Source organism: Cetorhinus maximus, chromosome 13 (assembly GCF_964194155.1).
Source record: "Cetorhinus maximus chromosome 13, sCetMax3.hap1.1, whole genome shotgun sequence".
Lineage (NCBI taxonomy): Eukaryota > Metazoa > Chordata > Chondrichthyes > Lamniformes > Cetorhinidae > Cetorhinus > Cetorhinus maximus.
Genome location: NC_135891.1, coordinates 96000049 through 96024552, shown reverse-complemented (window position 1 = coordinate 96024552; position 24504 = coordinate 96000049). Strand labels below are relative to the sequence as shown.

Sequence of the window (24504 nt, the reverse complement as noted above, 5' to 3'; positions counted from 1 at the left end):
TGAAATAGTGGCGATTTAAGGAAGGATATACTTGTACCCTATATTGGTGGAAAAAGGTTCACTAGATTTGTTTCTGGGATGACAGGCTAAATAAATTGGGCTTATACTCTCTGGAGCAGGTCTTGTGTGCAGTAGCATGCCTGCCTCTGAGCCAGAAGCTCCAGGTTCAAGTGCCACCCCAAGACTTGATGGCTGAGGAAGGTGCATTCATAATGCAACCAAACAAGTGGAGTATCAACTTCCAACACACGCCAATGGCAAATGGTAAGAGCGGGAGAAATTCCTGGTCAACCATATGATGGATAGAACGTTGGATCCTCTACCATCACCATCCATAGCTCCAGACTACAACATGCATGTAAAAGTGCATGTTGCCCCAGACTCCCTAGTGAACCACCACCACATACTCTCTGGAGGTCAAAATAATGAGAGGTGATCTCAGTGAAACACACAAGATTCTGATGAGCTTGACAAGTTAGAAACATGCTAGAATCCCCTGGCTGAAGAATCTATAACATGGAGACACCGTCTCAGGATAAGCAGGTAATCATTTAGGGCTGAGATGAGGAGAAACTTCCCTCAAAGGGTTGTGAATCTTTGGAATTCTCTACCCAAAAGAACTGTGGATGCTCCATCGTTGAATAGATTTAAGGCTGAGATAAGCAGATTTTTGGTCTCTCAGGGAATCAAAGGATCTAGGGAGTGGGCAGGAAAGTGAAACTGGGGGAGAAGATCAGCCTTTATCATATTGAAAAGCAGGCTCCTATTTTTATGTTCTTATCAATATGTGAGAGTGAGGAGAAAGAAGTATGATGCAGTGATTGTAGAAGAGTGAAGGGAAGTTTGTGAGAGGGGATTCTTATGATAGTGAGGCTGCAAGTACGAAGAGAGTAGAATTCTTGCCTTGGCAGATATAGTGTGGTTATTGAATTTCTTTTGGCATTGCAGCTACCTCCTGTGATTTTCTGGTCTAAATGATGTTTGAAGGACTTCCTGCATTTGGGGGAGGGGGAGAAGATTTCCCTTCAGATGTCTATTGCCTGCACCAGGGCCTCTAAAACAGTGTCCAAGAACCTTGGTGCTCTCTCAGCACTTACTTCCATTCTACTTATGATTGCAACAGTGTACCTGAATCTGCATCAGCAATATATCCCCTTTGAGAGATTCAGGCTGCATTTCAGTGCTGTCATAGATGCTTGATATGCACTCTCCTGCACCTTCAAACCATCATGTGCCACCACCCCCCCCCCACCCCCCAACCCACCCACATCCCCATTACAGTCATGCTGCTTGTGTGATTAAAATGCACTGCATGCTACCTGAGTCAATAGTAGCAACAGCGGCCTACGCACTGTGCCCCTGATTCCAGACCTACCTGATTTCTAAACCGAGTTTGAGAAGTTAATGGGCAAGATCCAATTTTAGAGATGTGGCAATTGATTTAAACTGTAATAGGTGAAGTTAGGAGATGTTTTATTGCATAATGTTATTTCAGTTCCATTCCCTATTTAATTATTTATTCCTTATAGCTGAAGGGCCCACTGTGATAGTGACACAACGTCTGAATGAGGGGACAAGATCCATTGACTTTAATGTCACTTTCACTATAAGTAATCTGACAGTTACACCAGATTTACAAAACCTCAATTCCTCTCCATATAATGCTACATCAAGCCATATTATCAATTTGGTGAGTCGATACTGGAATTATACATTATTAATCGATAGCAATCCGAATACATAGACAGTGTGCTTCTCTCTCTAAAACGTTTACTGTGGATTTTTTTTTCCATAGCTCAACAAGCTGTATGGAAAGAGCACGATAAAGAAAGCATTCTTAAATTGTAAACTCACATCTTTCAGGTAAGACTAATATCCATTGACTGCTCATTGCCAGCATCAAAATATTTCTACAGAAGCCCAGTTGAGGATACAGTAATGCCTTTATTATAAAACTTAATTTGTTTAAAACAAAAAACAGAAAATGCTGGAAATATTCAGCAAGTCAGCCTAATAAAGAAATAAAAATAGAAAATACTGGAAAAACTCAGCAGGTCTGGCAGCATCTGTGGAGAGAGAAAAACAGAGTTAACGTTTCGAGTCTGTATGACTTCTTCAGAGCTGAAGAGAGTAGAAATGTGAAAGGAAGAGCTTTTGTCATTACAGGTGAAGAGCATTTTTTAAAAATACACAAACACACATGCAAGGAAGCAAGGTGCTTAAGTGGAAAACAGGAAGTGGTTAAAAGACTGAAATATCATTAACATGTGACAGTGAGAGACATGACGAAAAATATAAGAAATTAAAGACATTATCAAGATACAAGGAACATGAAAGCTAGAAGTACATTTAAAGTGTGAAGTTGTCTTAGCTAATATTAAGGCTGGAGAGCTGCAAAATTCCTAGAAAGAAGAAAAGGTGCTTTTTCCTGGAATATGGATGAGCTTCATTGGAACAGTGTAAAAGCCAATGGCAGAGAGGATTAAGTGGGAACAGAAGGGGTAATTGAAGTGAGAAGGGACAGCAATCCCAGAGTGGAAGTGTTCAGCAAAGTGATTACCTGCAATGAAAAGTCTTATTTCAGTTTATTAATCTTTCAGTTTTCCTAATGATAATAATGGCTATTATCAGATGCCGCCATTATGTAAAGGAATATTGAGAATGAATCTTGGTCACTCAACCTTCATTGTCAGGATATAGTGTAAATCATGCTGAGATATAACTGCCTTGGAAATTAGATCATACACACCGCTGAAGTCTGCAGCTTCCCTGTCAAAATTCATGGGGGTGGGGCTCATGAGTTGGGCCTCAACAACCCGTTGAAGATGCTAGATATGACTGCGGAAGTTCACCCGCCTGAGGAGTGGTTGCTAACTTGCCCAGGAAAATTGCTGATTCTTGCCCCATGTATCGGGGACTGCTTTAAAAATTATTTGGATTGGTTTCAGTGACCTGGGTGAGACCAGTGTACCATGTTGATGGTCCCAAATGTGGCCTGAAAGCAGGAGCTCTGAATTTAGCGAATCTCTGTCTTAACCACACTCCTTCACATCAATGGTCGTGTAATGATGAATGGAAGATCTTAGGCAGGATGTCACTGGAATGGATGGGTTTTCAGAAACATAGGGCAGAATTTTACCGTCGGCGAGTGGGGGGCGGGGCCCGCTCGCCAACGTGTAAAATGACATGGGATGATGCCGGGTGGAACCCCCAACGTCACCCCGCCCCATTTAAATTTTCAGGAAGGCGGGGGCGCAGCAAAATCATCTGCAGGCCCGCTGATCTGTCAATGGCCACTTGAGGCCATTGACAGGATCAATTAAGCAACTAAAGGACCTGCCCGTCCAACCTTAAGGTTGGTGGATCGGCCAGGAGCCCCGGCGGCAACTAGAAAAAAGATGAAATCTCATCCAGCAGCAGGATGAGGTTTCATGTAGGGTTTTCAAAATTGTAATAAAGTTGTAATGGAAATTATGAACATGTCCCGACTCATGTGACATTGTCACATGAGGGGACATGTAAGGGATTTTTCTTTTCTCTTAGCCTCAGGGAGATGACTGTGCTCTTTCGTGTGCATGCACGAAAGAGCGCACTCTTGGTTTTAGGGATTCCCCCCGCCCGCGTATAGTGTTTCCCGGTGGATGTCATGCTGGGCCAGCCTTAATTGGCCCGCCCACGTAAAATGGCGGTGCGGCCTCGATCACTGATGGCAATCGGCTCCGCACCCACCCGCAATTGGGTCAGGCCCGCCCACCCGACGAACGGAAAATTCAGCCCATAATCTTCAAAGAGAATATTTAAGCCAGTGTCAAGAAAAGATTTTAAAAGCAACTTACGAACATATGAATTAGGAGCAGGGGCAGGCCATTCAGCCCCTCGAGACTCCTCTGCCATTCAATAAGATCATGGCTGATTGATTGTGGCCTCAACACCACTTTCCTGCCTGCACCCACACCCTTTGACTTCCTTGTTAGTCAAGAATCTACCTCTGCCTTAAAAATATTCAATGACCCGGCCTCCACCACTCCCTGGGGAATAGAGTTCCACAGACTCACAGCCCGCAGAGAGATAAAAATTCTCCTTATCTCCATCTTAAATGGGAGACCCCTTATTTTTAAACTGTGTCCCCTAGTTCTAGTCTCTGCCACAAGAGGAATCATCCTTTCAGCATCCACCCTGTCAAGTCCCCTCAGGATCTTATATGTTTCAATAAGATTACCTCACAGCTTTTGTAAAATAAAACATAATTTGTTCAAAACTTACATTTTATATTCAATTTTAATTAAATATTGAAGTAACCCACTTAACAGATCACTTTTAATCCATCAATTTATGCTATATTTCAGCATTCTACTGTAATATCAAAACAATTAAAATGATCTTCATTACTTTACAAAAAGATTCCTATGTAGTGTTAATGCAAAATGTCCAGAAATGTTAATACTGATAATAAATTGGTGTAATGATTTTCCCAAATTCAATATTCCATTTCCTTCCACAGGCCTGGAAATCGAGGCAATACTAAAGTTGAAACACTCTGTTCTTTTAAAAATAATCCCACTGTGAAAGAAGTTGATAAAGTCACTGTTTATAATGAGTTCAGAGACAACACTGAGAAAATCACTGCATTAGGAAGATATTCACTGAACAAAAACAACCTCTATGTAAATGGTATGTACTGATTCAAATTAAATAATAAAACTTGAACAGCAACTATACTGTATATCTATTCACGGCTTTAACTTAGAATTAGTTAAACCGAATGGTTTCCTGTGGTTATGGACCATGCAAACACTAAAGCCCTGAACATTACAAAAAATGCATGGTGGCCGCCCTGACTCCTGCTGACCTCGAATTTCCAGAAAGTATGAATAATCAAGACGCAGGTCAAGAGATCAGAAATTTTTTTTAAAAGATTCAATAAAGATTGCTCCCAGAAAATGAACAGATGAATCAGTGTCCCATTTTTAGAAAAATAAAATGAAATTTAAATGCTTTTTGTAATCTTGAAACTAGTACATTTCAGGCCTTCAGCAATAAGTGATATTCTTGTTAAAACTCTGGGCAGCATATTTACATTTCTCATCTTAATTTCAGGTTACCAAGAATTGGAACCAACTACAACACCAACTATATCTTTACCTGCAGTCCGAGAAGGAGACTTGTCATTTGAGCTTAACTTCACAATAATTAACAAAAATTTTACTGAAGCACTTAATGACCCCAATTCCCCTGAATATCAAAGCATTGTTGCTAATGTTACAAAAATGGTAAGGATTATTTTCCAATCACTGTTTAAAATTTAAACTTGTGCGGAAGACCAGATGCATCAGTTGCTTTCAAGCAAATTTTCTTACTGGAGTGTTATTTAATTCTTAGCTTGTTTATTTTTTGTTTAAAATCTACTTCATGGATCTTTGTTTCAACATCTTCAGTAAGATTTATTTCACATTTTTTTACTATAGTATATATTTTTCAGCTCACAGCGTTGTTTAAGAAGTCCTCTTTAAAGGACAGCTATCGCAACTGTAAAGTTACAGGACTGAGGTAAGAGGGTTTATTGTGCATGTTAGATACCATTTGAGGTTAAGCAAAAGAATGACCTTTAATGATAAGGAAGGCTTTGGCTGCCCCAGCCCCAATTACGGTCCTGATCTTTCTGGTTCCCTCCCCCAACTCACTCCGCCAACCTGATCATGACCAGAGTACCCCACCCCATATGGATTGCTGGTGTTCATTCTCACAGTTCCTGGCTACCTCTCCCTGCCACGAGTTTCTGGATCCATCCGCCAGCCAGGCAGTCAATCTGGCCATGTGTTGGGCAGTTTCTGCATGTTTTATTCAAACGATGCTACGCCAACCTCCAGCAGCACTGAAAAGGGTGGTAGACCAAGCTGTAGTGTTTAAAACAGTTTTCTGATTCACTATGCTCTGGGAACTATGTCATATGGGAGTAACGGACATGAAACATAGGCTGGAAATTTCCATTCCCATTGGTGGCAGGTGTCTTGGCGGGCATGGGCGGGCAATATGATGAGAAGGCCAAAAATCAATTTTACGCTGTCGTGAAATCAGTTTGCTGTCGTCCGCTCTGCCCGTCAATGGCATTTCCCCCCATCCAACGTCGGGAACTTAATTTTAATGCATCTGATCTCATCATTGCACCCGCATGCCGGATTCACCCCCCGACGTCAAAATTACCTCCAACCTCGGCGTGTCTTCAGAATGGTGTGATTTATGACTGCCTTTAAAAGGCGCAGACCTGGCGAGCTGAACTTCGAGGGGAACTCGGAGGTGAGTGCACATAAACGTGCGCAGTGCTCGTGTGGACCACCCGTAGGACATCACGGAAGAGGCGCTGTGCATTCGGGGGGCGGGCACAGGCAAGTCACTTTTTCCCGGCTGGCTTTCATTGCGATGCCAAGGCAAGGGCTCCAGTGTGGGTGGGGTCTCGTGGGCAGGGGGGTGGTGGGGGGCAGGGCAGCACAGACTGAAGCGAGTACACAAGCACATGACGGGGGTGGCGTGGGGAGGAGAGTGAGAGAAATGGCCATGCACTTGGAAAAGCTTGTCAAAAGTAGCAATCTTCCACAGCTGAAACCATTCAGCAGCAGCTCCATCGACATGCTTGGAGCCGGGCCTCTGAAACATTTCTGCCCACTGAAGCAATGCAAAAGCATGAATATGCCACCGAATGCTCCAAAACTTTTCACCTCTTGGGCGCAGACTGCAAATTAATGTGCGTTTTAGGAGCTGCAGAACATTTGAACGACTGGGCAAGTTATAAAATTCCCTTGCAAAAGGTGGCCATGGCACAGTCACTGGTGGAGGCACTCAAGGCCCCATGCAATGTCTTTATTCGGGTTTGGACCAGTATCCAGCATGGTTCAAGCTAACAGTGAAGCCTTGCAGTGCGGGTTAGGAGAATGCCTGTGCCTGAGCTGAGAGTCAATCAGTCAAGTGGAGTGGGCGGAGGTGGGTGGGGGTTTCGGACAGACAATGAGCGGACTACACACTGGCCAACCAAGTAGTGGCCAGCACTCTCCTGAATGCATAAAGGGGCCTTCAGACTTGTTCCTAGTGCACCTATGCCAACCCACGCATCTCTTTCTTTGATGCTGCAGGAGGAGAACATCAGGATCATGGAGCCTGATGATTTAGCGGTATGTCTCATGGCTTACAGAGAGCAGAGAAGAAGAAGAAGAGGGCGGCAGAGGCAAAGGGAGGAGCACCTCCCTCAAGATGAAGGGGTGGGGCCTGCTGCACCCGCAGCTGAAGATATACAGCCGAGCAGTCGCTCGTAGGTGCCCAGGGTCTATAGACACCGCTTGTCATTCCTGCAAGTGACTGAGAACCAGTGTCACCGAAGACTGCGCATGTTTAGGGAGCTAGTCGGTCATGTATGCCACCTGCTGCAGGATTTGGCATGACAGGGACATGGAGGGCATTCACTGCCAGTGGCCATGGTGCTCAATTTTTATGCCACTGGCTCCTTCCAGAGGTCCACAGGTGCCCACTGCGGGATCTCGCAAGCCTCCACCCAAAACTGCATCCAGGAGGTCACCATCTTCCTGAAGGCACAGAACCTTGTGCATTTTGCCCATGATCAGGCAAGCCAGGAAGCAATAGTGCTGGGATTTGTGGTGATCTCTGGTTTTCTACTGTTGCAGGGTGCCATCAACTGCACTCACATGGCACTTAGATCCTGTGGCAACAAACAGTCAACTACATCACCCACAAGGGCTTCCACTTGCCGAATGTTCAGCTGGTCGGTGACCACAAATGCTTCCTACAGGCCCGTGTACGATTCCCAGGGAGTGTCCATGACTCCTACATCGTTAGCAGGTCTCAGATCCCTGACATCTTCCATGGTCCACAGTCTGCAGGGTTGGCTCCTCGGGGACAAGGGCTACCCACAGAGGACGTGGCTGTAGACTCCCATGCAGTGGCCTCAAACTGCAGCACAGAGATGGAATACCGAGGCTCATGCCACAGCTTGGACTTTGGTGGAGCAAACAATTGGCATGTTGAAAATGATGTTCTGGTGCCTCAACATGTCTAGTGGAGCACTGCAAAACTGTCCTCTGATGGTGTCGCGCATCATCGTAGCTTGCTGTGCACTATACAACCTGGCACTGCAACGGGGCAGGGGACGGGTGATGGAGTGAACGTGGCTGAGGGGGAGATGGAAGAGCTGCACATCTCCTCCGATGAGGAGAACGTTGAAGGGGATGTGGGTGATGAGGCCCTCGAAGGCTAGGATGCCGGTGATGAGGCCATCACGCTGGCCAAGGCAGGCCCGCTTGTGAGGCCCTAATAGCTGCAAGATTTGGGGAGGATGATGATGACAAGCAGTGAGGACAGTCCTGACATGCTCCCCTTGCACCTGTGAATGTCTGACTCTGTCTGGCTGAGAGCAGCTTGTCTGTGATCAGGGTCATATCATTGAGATGCACCTGATCCTTTAGCAGGTTTCAGCACCTGTCCCCTTCAGGACCAGTCCGTCACCTTACACAGATGCTGAAGAGATGGGGGGGGGCAGCCTGGCCTCAAAAACGTTGAGAGCACACAGAGAGAATGACAGAACTCTGTGACGCCTGCCTACACCATTCTGGCAGCAATGACAAGCACCATTGAGGTGCAGGCATGAGTAATGTGTCCAGTGAGTGTGAAGCCGGATCATCACTTTGCTCTGAAGGTTGCACACTGCACAGGGAAGAGGCCCTGAACTGAAACACTTGCCTTTATCTTGCGCAGGAACCAAGGTTTCACATCTGAATGACATGAATACTGCTCATTATAGGAGCCATAGACAAGAAGACATTCTTGGGGGTTTATTTACAATAGTGAACACTATATACAAGTGATTAACACCCCTGCCCAGGCTGTGCAACGACATCTTCTTAACTTTGCTAACCCTACCGCGACATCTTGCTGCTCCCCCAACATCCGTAGCGGAGGTGGAGGCAGCCTGCTGACTGCTACACCCTGCTGTCTGTGACGAAATTGGCGGGCGTGCTCTGGAAGGCCGAGTCCTGGAGGGCTCTGGCTTGCTTTGGGTACCCTGCTGTGGTCCAGGCGCACCCTTCTCGGCTTGTGGAGCTGGAAATGATGGGGTCACAGGAAGAGGAGAATTTGGATTGAACAGACATTCCCGGAGTCACCTGGGGTGTTGAACTGCTGATTCTCCTCCCTATGGGTGCCTGACAGCCCGACTGACTACTTGGGGAGAAGGGGAAGCTGGAGTGAGATCGAGCTGCCCCGCACCCCTCTCACATTCACACTGTTGGAGGCCAACCATGTCGTCAGTGGAGTTCAGCCTGCGCTGCAGTGCAGAACCAATGTCCTGGACCAAGGTTTCCATAGCGCCTGTCATCCTGCCAGTGTTGACCTCGATGTGTCAGCATGCTGGTGCTATCACCTCGGAATGAAGGCGAATAGACTCCTCCATCGACCCTTGCAATCTGAGGAGTGCACCTGACATCCCTTTCTGATGTTCCCTTGATTGTCTTTGTCTTTGCAGCTCCAACAACTGATTGAGGACCAAGTCCAGAGGCTCATCATTTGACTCGGGCTCAGCAGATTCCTTGCCTCCAGCAGTCCTCTGAGTGCCAGTGCCCTCAGATGTCCCTGCCTCTGCCTGCTGCAGAACAGATTGTGTTCTGTGCTCACCAGATTGTGATCCCGAGGCTGCTATACATCTAGGTGCCACCAAGGCGTGTGTTGCTGCGCTGGTGGAGGGTGTGGGTGAGCGCTGTGAGAGGTCTTCAACGGTGCTGCCCTAAGTTTCTCATCCGACGTGCTCTTGGCGCTGGGGCCGGGGTCAAGGTTTCCTGAGCGCGACATGGTAGATGTGTCTAGAAGAGAAAGTGGAAATTATTAGTGCTTGGCAGCTGCGTTACACACAGAACAGTGGACTCAGAGTAGCATTGGGAGTGGGATAATCTGGTGCAGGATCCTCAATTGGATGCTTGCCACCGACCTCACCATCACTGTAGGAATGGTCCACGTCCTCTCCGACCATGCAGCTCTCAAACAAAGAGAGGACCTTGATGTCCAGCACTCCAAGCCAGTCTGGGACCTCTCCCATTGATTATGCGCAACCTTATCCTGCATAAAGGCAGATGGAGAGAGTGTGAGGAAGGCGCATGCCAGGCCAAATGAGAAGGATGCTAGGTGTATGTGTGTGCTGAGTGGAGCCAAGGAGGGGATGAGGAACCAATCTCCAGAGGAGATGAGGCCAGATGGAGATGTGAGGGTGTGGGTGAGAGAGTGAGTGGTGATGTCCCTTGAGCTGGCAGTAAGTGAGGTTCCAGTGAATGTATGATGGGTTTGTAAGTGTGTGAGTTGAGAGCGATGAGATGGTTGACTTACCCTGACAACATGGATGAGATCATTCATCCTTTTTCTGTACTGGATGGCTGACCTCTTGTGTGCAACGTTGGCACAGACCACCTCTGCCACCACCTCCCAAACTAGAGTGGTGAGACTGATGAGCCTCCTGAGGCCAGAGCGGGGGTAGAAGACGTCACAGCAGGCTTCCATGGTGCCCAAAAGATGTCCAAGGGATGGGTAACTGAATTGTAGGGCTGCACTCTTTTTGGCTTTTGGGGCCATGTCTTCACTGGAGCAGCCCTGGGCTGCAAACGTTGATAACTGTGCGTGCGGCTGCAGTTTAAATATGGTGCCTGGGGTGAGGAAGTGGTGATGTAATGGCATGGTAGGCAAATCGGGGGCCGGCCGCCTGCTATCTGGCGTGTTTCCCGTGACAGCATAATTTATGAGGTGGGAAGGGGAATGATATGGCGTGAAAACCTGCTGTTGCGGCCAGTGGGTAAAGCATCTTTTTCCATGCCTGCTACTGCACTTCGTGCAAATCTGGGACGATTCCACCCATAGCCACAGAATGTGTCCTGAAACTATGATGCAGTGTGTTACAGAATGCTGAACTTCTTTACGGTACATTACATAATGATGCAATGAAAATTATAGTTTAGCTGCTACTATATTTGCTGCACTTTTGAAATAGTCTTGAAAGGATAAGATACTTTGATTCAAACTTGATGTGTAAACATTTGTGATATATACTGAATCACTGAATCCTAAATATTACACCACAGTATCATCTGTGTGTTGTCAAGTTACTCATCCATTTAGGTTATGTACACTTGTGAAGGGAAAGGAATCTATTTTTCTCTAACTTTGAATTTTCCCAATAGAATTGGATCAGTTAAATGTACCTGCATGTGTTACTACAATCCAAATGCTGCAAATGAACCAGTGATAGCAGCAAAAGTCAGAACAGAATTTGCCATTGGAACAAATGGAACAAACTTGCTTGGAAATGTCTACCAGCTGCGAAATAACAGTTTGACAGTGGGTAAAGTATCAACTCTAATTTTTTTCATTTCTAAATATTTCATTTGAATTAGTAATTAAATATGAATCAAGGCTAGTTCACTATTGTGCAAAAAGTGGATTGAAGTGATTTGTTTTTGGGGGTGGTGAATGGTCAAATAATGGTGTTGAGTGTGGCTCTCATTTTGATATGCTCCAAGTAGGGAGATGGTGGAGGAGCTACTTTATCTCCCAGCTAAGGTGGAAGTAGTGGCAGAGCCACCGGAGAGTCGAGGAGGGTGGGTGGAGGGAGATACCCCAATCACAAATGAGTTACACAGATTATTAGAAAGGTGGTGCTATAAATTCTCTACAAAGATTCATTTGTTTACCAAAGCTTTCTGGCGATTATTGGTAATATGCATTTTTTTTTTTAGCTTTTCAGATTTTGGGCTTGAGGGAATGAGCAATAAACATTTGTTTGTTAAAGGCAGATATTTGTTATAAATGCTAAGCCCATCAACAAGAACACTTAAAAAGAATTTTCAGAATAACGTTGGAACTGACTTGATTGCTGAAAAGCAGATTTTGAATTATAGGACTTTGATTGGATTTCACACCTGGTGTGAGCACAGTTTCAACCTAGCACCCTAGCAAGTTTTTTTTCCAAATTGAATTGGGGATTAAATTCGATAGCATCACAATATGGGCAATGCGTGTTTAACACAAGTCCATTGATTGCAATGCACAGGCAACACATCAACTTTGTGCTGCACCATCATTTCAATTATTTTATTATCCAGTCATTGCTAACCATGCTGTTGGCTTGCTTGACGAGGAGCGAGGAGCCAATATCCTGAGTGGCTAGTACCACTTATAAAGGTAGCCTGCACATCTTAGTAGGAAAGTGCATTGTCACTGGGAGGTGCGAAATGTGAATCTGACCTGGGAAAAAATTAAAAATGGCACAACAGGGAGAACAGCAACACAGTTTTTGGATGTTGCACTGGATGTCTCAGTGGAGGAGTTAGAAAAGGGGAGAGGTGAGCTGCATCCGCAAGGGATCAGCAGGCCCTCAATACGCACACTCAGAAGACAGTGGGAGCAGATTGTCCTGGAAGTTAATGCCAGAGGTCACAAGCCCCAGGCACCAGGATGTAGTGCCGCAGGAACTTCCAGGTCAGTGAATGCATCTTCAAAGGCCATATTCTACCAATTGCACCATGAGCCTCAGACACTCCTCAAATCACTACATCCCCATCACTCACCAACCAACAATCTCTAACAATCAGGACTCATACCTGACATTGATATGCTTCACCACACTCTTACACACTTGGCATTGCTGCTGCAAGTCATGCATCCACATATCACAGGTTGCACGTACTGCCAGCTATTCAACCAGGATGGCCACATGACATTCACTGACACACATCCCTCTCTCCTGCAGGTCAAATTGGCACAAACTAGAAGCCACAAGAACTAACCAGAGGGTGACAAGTGAGCCTAGTACCACTTATAAAGGTAGCCTGCACATCTTAGTAGGGAGGTGCATTGTCACTGGGAGGTGCGAAATGTGAATCTGACCTGGGAAAAAATTAAAAATGGCACAACAGGGAGAACAGCAACACAGTTTTTGGACGTAGCACTGGATGTCTCAATGGAGGAGTTAGAAAAGGGGAAAGGTTCTAACCCCATGGTGGAGACAGTGCTGACCATTATTGAGACAGCCATTTCTGAGGCAGTGGCAGTGGTTGGGCTGAAACATTGAAGATGATGGTACACCCATACATGATCATCCTTCTCACATTGCACCACCCCTCATTCCAGCTGTCGGCTGGTTTCCAGGTTGCAGATGGTGTAAGCATTCACCTCTTACTTTCATCGGGGGAGGTGGTGGCATAGTGGCATTGTCACTGGACTAGTAATCTAGTGTCCCAAGGTAATGCTCCAGGGACCTGGGTTCAAATCCCACCATGGCAGATGGTGAAATTTGAATCCAATAAAAATGGCATAGCTTAAAACATTTCCACAAATGGAATTAAAAGTCTAATGATGATCATGAAACCATTGCTGATTGTTAGGAAAACCCATCTGGTTCACTAATGTTGTGGTCTTTACCTGGTCTGATCTACATGTGACTGAAATGGCCTACTCAGTTGTATCATATCACTAAAAAGCCTAAATGGAATGAAATCTAGGATAGGCCTAGGCACTGGAAATTATAAGGGAAAACTCAACCCTGCAAATCCTTACCAGCAACCAGTGCCAAAATTAGGAAAGCTGTCTCACAGATTAGTCAAGCACCAGCCTCACCTTGTCTGTCAGGTATGTTTCTGTGAGTATGTCCCACACACCACCATCACTATCCCTGGGTATGTCCTGTCCCACTAGCAAGACAGACCCAGACCCAGTAGAGGTGGTGGCCATATGACATAGAGTATACAGTCAGGAGGGAGTTGCTCTGAGAGTCCTTGACTCCAGACCTGTGAAGTGTCTTGGCATCAGGTCAAACATGAACAAGGAAACCTCCTGCTGATTACCATGTAATGCAGCCCACCTCTGCCTGCCCCCATCAGCTGATAATTCAGTACTCCATTTGGAGGAAGCAGTGAGGATGCTCTGGGTAGGGTCTTCAATGTCCATCACCAAAAGTGGCTTGGCAGCACCACCACTGACTGAGTTGGTTGAGTTCTAAAGGACATAGTTGCAAGACTGGGTCTGCAGCAGGTAGTGGGGGAACCAAAAAGTGGGAAAAACATACTTGACCTCATCCTCACCAACCTGCCTGCCGCAGATGCATCTGTCCATGACATTATCGGTAGGAGTGACCACCGCACAGTATTTGTGGAGACAAAGTCCAGTCCTCACCTTGAGGATACCCTCCATCGTGTTGTGTGGTACTTCCACTGAGCTAAATGGGATGGATTTTGAACAGATCAAGAAACTCAGGACTGGGCAATCATGAGACTCTGTGGGCCATCAGCAGCAGCAGAATTGTACTTGACCATAATCTGTTACCTCATGGCCCAGCATATCCCTCACTCTACCATTAACATCAAGCCAGTGGATCAACACTGGCTCAATGAAGAGTGCAGTAGGGTATGCTAGGAGCAGCACACACCTAAAAATGAGATGTGAAGCTACAACACAGGACCATTTACATGCCAAATAGCATAAGCAGCAAGTGATAAACTGAGCTAAGTGATTCCACAACCAACGGATCAGATCTAAGCTCTGCAGTCCTGCCACATCCAGTGGTGGACAATTAAAAAACTCACTGAAGGAGGAGGGTCCACAAGTATCCCCATTTTCAATAATGGGGGTGCCCAGCACATCAGTGCAAAAGATAATGCTGAAGCATTCGCAACAATCTTCAGCCAGAAGTACTCAAGTGGATGATCCATCTTGGCCTCATCTGGAGGTCCCCAGCATCACAGATGCCAGTCTTCGGCCAATTTGATTCACTCTACATGATATGAAGAAACGGCTGAAGGCACTGGATATCGCAAAGGCTATGGGTCCTGACAACATTCCAGCAGTAGTACTGAATACTTGTGCTCCAGAACTTGCCGTGCCCCGAGCCAAGCTGTTCCAGTACAGCTATAACACTGGCATTTACCCGGCAAAGTGGAAAATTGCCCAGGTATGTCCTGTACACAAAAAGCAGGATAAATCCAACCCGGCCAATTACCGCCCCATCAGTCCACTCTTGATCATCAGTAAAGTAATGGAAGGGGTCATCAACAGTGCTATCAAGCGGCACTTGCTTAGCAATAATCTTCTCACTGACCCCCAGTTTGGGTTCTGCTACTGCCCTTGACATCAAGGCAGCATCTGACTGAGTGTGGTGTCAAGGAGCCAAGGAGCAAAACTAGAATCAGGGGGAAAACCCTCTTGTGGTTGGAGTCATACCTAGCACAAAGGAAGACGGTTGTGATTGATGGAGGTCAGTCATCTCAGTTCCAGAGCATCACTGCAAGAGTTCCTCAAGGTAGTGTCCTAGGCCCAACCATCTTCAGCTGCTTCATTATTGACCTTTCTTCCATCAAAAGGTCAGAAGTGGGGATGTTCGCTGATGATTGCACAATGTTCAGCACCATTTGCAACTCCTCAGATACTGAAGCAGTCGATGTCCAAATGCAACAAGACTTGGACAATATCCAGACTTGGACTGATAAGTGGCAAGTATCATTCACACCGCACAAGTGCCAGGCGATGACCATCTCCAACAAGAGAGAATCTAACAATTGCCCTTGACATTCAATGACATTACCATCGCTGAATCCTCCACTATCAACATCCTGGGAGTTACCATTGACCAAAAACTGAACTGTGGCTACAAGAGCAGGTCAGAAGCTAGGGATCCTGTGGCGAGTAACTCACGTCCTGACCCCCCAAAGCCTGTCCACCATCTACAAGGCCCAAATCAGGATTATGATGGAATACTCTCCCCTTGCCTGGATGAGTGCAGCTCCAACAACACAAGCAAGAAGCTTGACACCATCCAGGACAAATCAGCCCACTTAATTGGCATCCCATCCACAAACATTCACTCCCTCCACCACCAAAGCACAGTGGCAGCAGTGTGTTCCATCTACAAGATGCACTGCAGGAACTCACCAAAGATCCTTAGACAGCACCTTTCAAACCCACAACTGCTACTATCTAGAAGGACAAGGGCAGCAGACACATGGGAACACCACCACCTGGAAGTTCCCTTCCAAGCTACTCACCATCCTGACTTGAAAATATATTGCCAACCCTTCGCTGTCGCCGGGTCAAAATCCTGGAACCCCTCCTTAACAGCACTGTGGGTGTACCTACACTTCTGTTTTGCTTTATAGCCAGACAGATGCTGTGATAGTCAGTGACAGGGGTAAGATAAGGTGTGAGATTGTAGATGATTGGGAAATTGGGTTTGCAATTATTAGTATCACACACAAATTAGTTCTTCGTGGTTAGCCCAGCCAGGAAGCAGCTGTATTGATTACCTTGCCTTTCTAAATCTAGGCTAACACTCCAGTGCAGTACTGAGGGGGTGCTGCACTGCCGGAGGTGCTGTCTTTCAGATGAGTCATTAATGAATCATGACATCTACTCTGCTGAGTACTATTGGGCACTTCCCAAGCAGTCCAGGCACCAAAAGTGTTGCTTCATCATGTTAACAGTCGCATTGATCTAGCACACTTTATATGGCAGCAAAGCTTTCATCGTATGCATGTGTGCATGTTGTGCATGGATCATCACCTGTGTGTTGGGGGAGAGACCTTGTCACACAGTAACCACCCTTTGGTTTGTCATGGTGGCACAAAAGCAGATGGCACAACAAACTGCTGCAGAATGACGGCATCATCACTGCTGCCAAGATACTGGGCACAGATCTACATAATTCACTGCCTATGTCACACACCAACTGGACTCTGAAGGACTGAAATCCCTTTCAGCTCCAGTATAGGGAAGAGTTGATATGCAGTGCCTGCAAAACGACATGCCTACTGTCTATAGAACCCTGCACCTTGTGGAAACCTGCAATCCTAATGAAGCCACCTACTTGTTTCACCTGGCAAAAAAGAAAGAAATGTACTTAGCTCTGATTGAGTAGAGTGCCTCAGTGGCCACCCCCTTCCACAACAGTGGATGGCTTATCACAAGATTTGGCAAACATCACCAGCTCCTGCCTGGAAAGAGCCAGATACATAAAAGTTCATCACCACAGTCACCTTCACAGTCACTGGCAATGTGATCCTTGCTCTGGTATAAGGCTGCAGTTGATAACATTCTTAGTGAAGTGCAGACGTCTCACACACTGTTCATCCTGGCCTCCTGCTGAGAGCCCTTTTCCCTCTTCTCTTCCTGCCTCTTGCACCAGCTTGTCCTGCTCTGCCTGTCTTCTGTTAATTCAATCTCCAATTCATGCTGTCTACTTGTGCACCCTTGTCTGGTAACAATTAGCTAGTGCAGGAGACTTGAATTCAGCAGAAACTCTGTCTGCACCTACCATACTGTAGATTTTCGCAACTTTAAAAGGATTATACAAAGCACCAAAAATGTGTAGAATCGAAGCAACTGACAGAAAAAAATCAACCAAGAACTAACCTGTAAATTTCTGATAATCTCTTAAATTAATGCTGATGCGGAGTCCTTCCTGCTGCTGAATGTGTGTTCAGCTGTGCAAGGTTAAGTGAAGTGTTAGCTGGAAAGTTGAGCTCCAAAATGGCACTGCTGGCATCAAATCAGCATGCACCACGATCTACCTATTGTGCATACTTCCGGCAACCTTTCACTGCATGTGTACCAGTGTCCTTACCAATTTGGCGTATAATACCATTCAGTCAAAAGGTATGCACGCATGCTCTAGGGAACATGTTGGACCTCGATGAGCATTCATAATACCCAAAAATGATGTAAACGATCCCAATTTCCCACCCATATATTTAATGCTGACTCTGAGCAGCTGTCCCTGCCATCTTTCTGGTCAAATTTAAATTGCCAAACCTTACATGCTAGGCATGTGCTAACCTTTTTGTTTTCTAGATTGCCTGAGGATATATCCAATAGTCTTTGTGTAATGTAAAGTGTCAATCACTGTTCTATTAATTTGCTTCTATTTCAAACTGTGGTCACCAATAACCTAGGAATCATGATTTAGTATTTATACACCAAAGAAACTTGTTTCATTAATGTATCGACAGGCTGTGTGGACCACTTGTGACCACACAGTTTAGGCACCTTTTTTACATGCATACCAAATATTCCTTTAATTCTGGGCAGGCATGACAGGCATGTCCGTATAACTTAAGTCAGCTAGCTCTTTTATTTGTTCATGGGATGTAGGCATCATTGGTAAGGCCAACATGTATTGCCCATCCCTAATTGCCCTTGAAAAAGCGGTGGTGAGCCACCTTTTTGAGCCACGTAGTCCATGTCGTGTAGGTACAGTGTTATGAGTTGGTACTTGTGCTATAGAGCCATTGGTCTGAGACAGTATCTGCGGTACAGCAATGGTTGCAACTATTTGAATTGTATTATCCAGTCTATCATTGTTGGATTTATGGCACTGGGGCTAGCTACCAAAGCAATCTAACACAGGTAACTCTGCTTGGATTCAGCTAAAGTTGAATTTAACTTTTCACACAATATCACAGAGTGAACAATCTTTTCAAAACAGTCTCATTATTTGTGATATACTGAGTAGCAAACTTTTTCTGATGTACTGTATATTTAGCCTCATTCAAATGAGGCCATACAAAGGAATCCATGTATCCACACTCCAAGTGGGAACCTTGCTTAGAGAGTCAGGACTACGATGTTGTAGCTCTATCTCTGACTTCAGTTCCTTTTACCTTGCAGCGGCCCCACTGGAAATGCAAGATTGCAGAATTCCCCCACATATCATTATCTGAATTGACTGGACACTGTACACTTATGTAAATTATTATACATCACCGCCATGATAAGATTTTATTCAATTACATTTCACTATTAATTGTCCTGTATCCTGTATTTTTTTGTGCAGAAGCTAAAGAACCCATCTTTACCAGCAAAATAGAAATTCCATATTGGGGAATAATAATCATCGTCCTAGGCATACTTCTCATCCTATTTCTGTTCTCCCTCTTGGGTTTACTGGTATGTACATTGGATTTTTCAATATTGTGCACAGTGCTGAAGTCTAGAAATGTACAGTGTATAATGGAAAATTGTATGAGCAAGACCAGTATGTAGGCATGACAGCTGAAATCACTGGTCAAATCAGTCATAAAAATCATTTTTCTCCAAGATTTAACAGTGCATTATTATTATTTCAATTTAAATGCAGAATAAATTCTATTACTTCCTCTTAATGAAAATTATGCTCTTTTAAGAAAGCCTGCTCTTAACATGAAACACAGAGCAGGTCAGTTAGCATCTCTAGAAAGAAAATATGGTCAGTGTTCCAGGTAGAACCTTTCTTCAGAACTGGAAAGAAAGACAAGCAAATAATGGAGGAAAGGCAACAACAGACTTCATCATACCACCAGCACCAAAGAAGGTCTGAAATGACAAATGGAAATATTCAGACCAGATTAACTGCAAATTGTCCAGGAGAAGAATGGAATGCTGTTTCTGAACTTAGTTGGAACAGAATAGGAACCAAAAGTTCATGGGTCAGAATGGGAATAGGAGGGGAAGTTCTAGTAGTGAGCTATATTGAAATCATAATAATACTTGTAGAAATAAAGATCATACCTTGAAATACAGTACTCTAGATTGGAGATTATTGCAGATCATTGGAAGCATAAAGTTCCTCCTTGTGCTTGTTATCAGCAATTTTGCTGGACAGAGCATGGACAGGATTTTCCATTCCAGCAGAATCCTAGTGTATATTTGGCATGGGCTTTCCACCTGTCTTGTGGTTGAACTCCTAACACTGGCTGGTTTTCCTGGGTCAGGCATCACATTTGGCTACAATGGGCCTTGAGTCCCTACTGCAGCCTAACCTTGTCGGAGGCCAAATTTTTACAAGTATCTCACTTTGAACAATGCAATTATTGCATGGCCAAAGCTACCATTTAAATTGATTGTCTATGCAGATAGTGACCTAAATACCAGAACTGCCATGTGTTGCTATGACGTAAATAACAAAGGATGTGGGTAATGTGTATCTTTACAATTTTTTCAGTCCTATTAGAGCAGATGTTGTATTCTATTTCCTAATCACTTCCATAGAAAATCCCGGAAGCCCAAGAATTTTTCCCCTGCTACGTTTCTCAAGTGTTAGTCAAACAGAAAATTCCAACTCGGTTTTAGAGGAATAGTTGCTATAGATCTAAATATAGTGGCAAATGACAGTAATCAACACTAGTCACACCTCCTAAGCATTTAATTGGTATAAATGAGGGGAGAGTTGATTAATGTCAGAATATTATTCCTGACAACTTTTGTCTTCAGTGGGCAGAAAATTTGGAAAAGCTTCAAATCTTTGACTGTGATTACTGATATTTCTGTTTTCAGAGCTATTTAATGCAGCTCCATTAACACTAGCAACAAAACACATAGATTGCCTCTCACAGTAAATTGCCCTTCTACTATTCAACTTTAAAAAAGCAAGCTGTAAAACAGAACATGGTAACCTTTCTCTAACAAAGTAAACTGAATGGAGAAGAGCTTAGCCATTATCAGTTGAAGATGAGAAGCACCTGCGCACATTGGTTCACTCAGATAATGTAACAAAAATTTGTGTTTTATTTATAGAGTTACATAATACATTATAATATTTCTGGTATGTTTACTAACCAACAGTATTTTAATCTTCCAGATAGCAATATGTTTGAAAAGAAAGCACCATGGGTCCTACAACGTGATGCAAAACCCTGCTGGCTTGTACTTTCCACATCAGAGATTCTACTCATAAGAAATACTGACAATAAAAAATAATCTTGGTAATAAATAGCAATCAAGCAAATTACAAAGTGATTAAAGTAGAAATAGCTTGGGACAATTGCGTAGCTAAATGGAACTAATCTAACAACAACCATATGCTGGAACTCACTCCACTCCTCAAGGATAATTTTAAGATTCTACTTGAAAAAAGCATTCAAAGAATAAATAAACTTTATATTGGTGACAGAATGTACAGGTATTAAAGCCAAAAAAGGTCAAAAGTAACAAATATTTGGTTTTTTTTGTGTCATGGATGTTTCCCTTGTCAGTCAGTTGCATAACTTATTGTCACCCATCAGACTTCTTCTGTATTATCTTAAATGTTACATTTATCTATATTGACTTTACACAAACTTCAAAGATCTGAACTTTGATAGTAACCATTACTGTTGTGATCAAATAGTTTGATGATATAATTATAGTAAACTATTTAAAATAATTTTGATGACAGAAGAAATTGGTCAAAGTATTTATAAAATTATTTTTTTCTGGATGATGAACATTTACAAAACTATTTATGTAAATCTTTTCATATAAAGAGAACCAAGAATAAACTACTCGATGAAACAATTTTTTATTTTGTATTTAATTTTTAACAGCAGCATTATATGCTAAACATTATAACCTACATTAAAATTACTATTTTCTTCAATCAAAATAAAGATAGCATCCCAACTTTCCTCCCCAGGATAATTCACAATGTAGGCCCACCTCTGATAAGGGCTTTGTAAGTAGGATTGGATATTCATTTAAAAAAAAAATCAGTTGCTTTCATACTGTGTTTACTGTAACAAGGTCAAGGAAGCTGTTTTAAATTTTTACATGTTGCTTCCGGCATCCATTTCATTCTCTGTAATTCTTCTTTACAAAATATATATATAATTAATATTTAAAGTGTTACGATGGGGATGGGAGCAGTATGCATAAGGTCTAGACCCACTGCTGCACAGGCCGTACTATTAACGTAAAAGTTTAATTTTCTCACCAAAATAGCCAATCGTCTATTTCTCCTACTGATGTCCAGGATAAAAGAGTCTTCAACCAGGCTCCTTTCAATAAACACAGGACGGTTGTTTATTATAAAATGAAACTTCTTTTTAACAAGTTGCAAGTACTGGTTTACACATAATTGTAATCAGAAAGTATAACTATCTATATCTTCCTAAAGAATTCCCCCAGAATACACGCAGACAAACAAAGGACAACAGCTAGAGTCTCTCTGCAGAGATGGGCTTTAGGGGATGGGCTTATACAATAAAGGATAAAGTTCGCAGGGTCTCGACACTGTTGATCTACAGTTTTCTGGTGTGAAGACAGGCCGCTGGTCCCAGTGGAAGTTCTCACCAACTAGTCTCAGTTTTGCAGGTCCAAATGCAGACCAGTTAAACTCAGATGCAGGTTCTCTGGCTACAGGTTGATAGCCACGCATAATTTTAGGCAAGGTAGAGAGAGAGCCAGTTAGGGTAGTCTTCCTTCCTCAGCTTGTTCCGCAACAAGACTGTCCTCAAAACCAAAGTTTGCAACTTTAGTTTTTTCCTCTCTCCCATGTCATTTCCAGCAAGTTACCAACCTTTGCCTTTTCAGTTTTTTTGCCCATCAAGTAAAGTGATTGCTGTTCAAAGCAAACAGCCAGATCTTCCTCAAGTACCATAAAGGTCAAGTAATTTCTTGGAAGAGGCTTACTTGTTGACAGTTCTATGGTGAACTTATGACGATTCTTTTTTTTTTAAATCCAAGCTTAATTTCTTAGAAAAATACCCCACTGGTTTCTCTATGCCTGATTCATCTTGCTGCAATAAGACCGCACCAACACCCAAATCATTGGCATCGATTGCCACCTTGAAGGGTTTAGCGAAATTAGGGGCAGCTAACACCGGTTCATTAGTTAGGATCACCTTCAGCTTCTCAAAAGCTGTCTGGCACTCTATTGGCCATACCACCTTTGCCTTCTTTTGCAATAAATCCATTAGTAGAGAAGTTATTGTGCTGAAGTTTGGCACAAATTTATGATAGAAACCGCACATCTCCAAAAATTCCATGATTTCCCATCTAGTTTTAGGGATAGGGAATTCCATCAAAGTCCGTACGTTCGCTGTTCTTGGCAGCACTTGTCCTTGCCCTACGATGTGCCCTAAATAAGTTACTCACGTTTTCGCAAACTCACTCTTGGCAAGGTTTATTACTAGTCCCACCAACTGTAATTGATTAAATAAGACTTCCAATTGTTTTGCATGGTCTTTCCACATGTTGCTGTAAATCAATAATCATCTAAGTAAACCACACAGTTAGAAACATTAATGACTACTTGATTCATTAGTCTTTGGAAAGTGGCTGGAGTATTTTTTAGTTTGAATGGTATTACTCGACATTGGTATAGCCCATCTGGCATGACAAAAGCCGATATCTCCTGAGCTTGTGACATTAAAGCTACTTGCCAGTATCCTTTCAACAAATCTATCTTAGTAAGGAATATGGCACTGCCAACCCTGTCAATACAATCTTCTAAGCAAGGGTTTGGATAGGAATCTGTTTTTCTTACTGCATTAACCTTTCTATAATCTATGCAGAATCTGGTTGACCCACCAGGTTTAGGCACGAACACGACTGGAAAGCTCCAACCGCTTTGACTAGGCTCAATTACGTGATTTTCTAACATATATTGGGCTGTAACCTCCAATGCCCCCATCCCCCGAATGTCTGACACCGTCACCCCCTCCCAAATGTCCGGCCCTCCCACCCCGTCCCGATGTCCAAGACCCCCAGACCCTGACCTCCTCCAAATATCTGACCACCCCCATCCCCTCCCGATGTCCAACCCCCCCATCCCCTCACGCCCCCCAAATGTCCGGCCCGCTCGACCCCCTCCTGATGTCTGACTCCCCCCACAGCCCCCTGATTACTGCTAGTGCTGTAAAAAAGGGGGCATGTCCTCCTTCAGTTCGACTCTGCTGCACTGCGACGATGGACTTCGGAGACAACTGCGCTGCCTGGAACTCGCCTGGCCTGAGTCGGAAGGTTAGATGAGACAGGCACAGAATAAATTTGGCATAAGTAAGTGGGCACGGGGTGGCAATCTGACACTGATTGCCACTGCGAGGAAGTTACTGCCCATTGAATTTCTGCTGTCACTTGAGCTTGTTTTTCTGGGCTTATATCAGGATGTTGCTTTATAGGAGAAGATGCCCCTACATCCACATAATGCATGGCTAAAGTTGCACATCCTGGTTTGTCCCTACCGATTATTTTAAATTCTGTAAGTAACCTTACTAGATCCTATTGTTGTCCTGCCTCTAAATGTGAAAATATGGTACCTAACTGTCCTAATATTTCAGTGTTAGTAACTGGTAGGAGCTTTGAATTGTGGGCCGCCTCACCATAAATGTCTTTTTCATCCTCCACTGTCCTTAATACCTCACATACCTGCTCCTTTTACCTTCCTCCCTACAATGGTATTGTTTTAACATATTGATTATTTTTCCTGTGTTCTGGGGTGTCAATTAAATCATTTACTTTTCTAATCCTCTTTATTACCTTGTATGGACCACTGAACCGTGATTTCAGAGGTTTCCCCTGTAAAGGCAATAATACTAACACTTCATCCCCTGGTTGTAATGTTCGGGTCACAGCTTGCATATCTGCCAATTCTTTCAACTTTGTTTGAGAAACTTTAAGATGTTCTTGAGCCACTTTGCTGGCTCCCATTAGCCATTCCTGGAAAATGGACACATCCTCTAATGTAGT

At 44.0% G+C, this 24504-nt stretch overlaps 1 protein-coding gene across 1 annotated transcript in view; it reads left to right on the top strand.

Annotated features, from left to right (window-relative positions):
• LOC144688318 (mucin-16-like) overlaps positions 1-21327 on the top strand; it is a 58328-nt gene extending 37001 nt beyond the window's left edge. Inside the window, exons 23-30 of the mRNA XM_078554747.1 lie at positions 1530-1690; positions 1796-1863; positions 4502-4671; positions 5098-5270; positions 5480-5547; positions 11220-11380; positions 18857-18969; positions 20639-21327. Coding sequence (XP_078410873.1) covers positions 1530-1690; positions 1796-1863; positions 4502-4671; positions 5098-5270; positions 5480-5547; positions 11220-11380; positions 18857-18969; positions 20639-20734 — 1010 coding nt within the window. The 3' untranslated portion in view covers positions 20735-21327. The remainder of the gene's footprint in view (positions 1-1529; positions 1691-1795; positions 1864-4501; positions 4672-5097; positions 5271-5479; positions 5548-11219; positions 11381-18856; positions 18970-20638) is intronic.
• The last annotated feature ends 3177 nt before the right edge of the window (positions 21328-24504 follow it).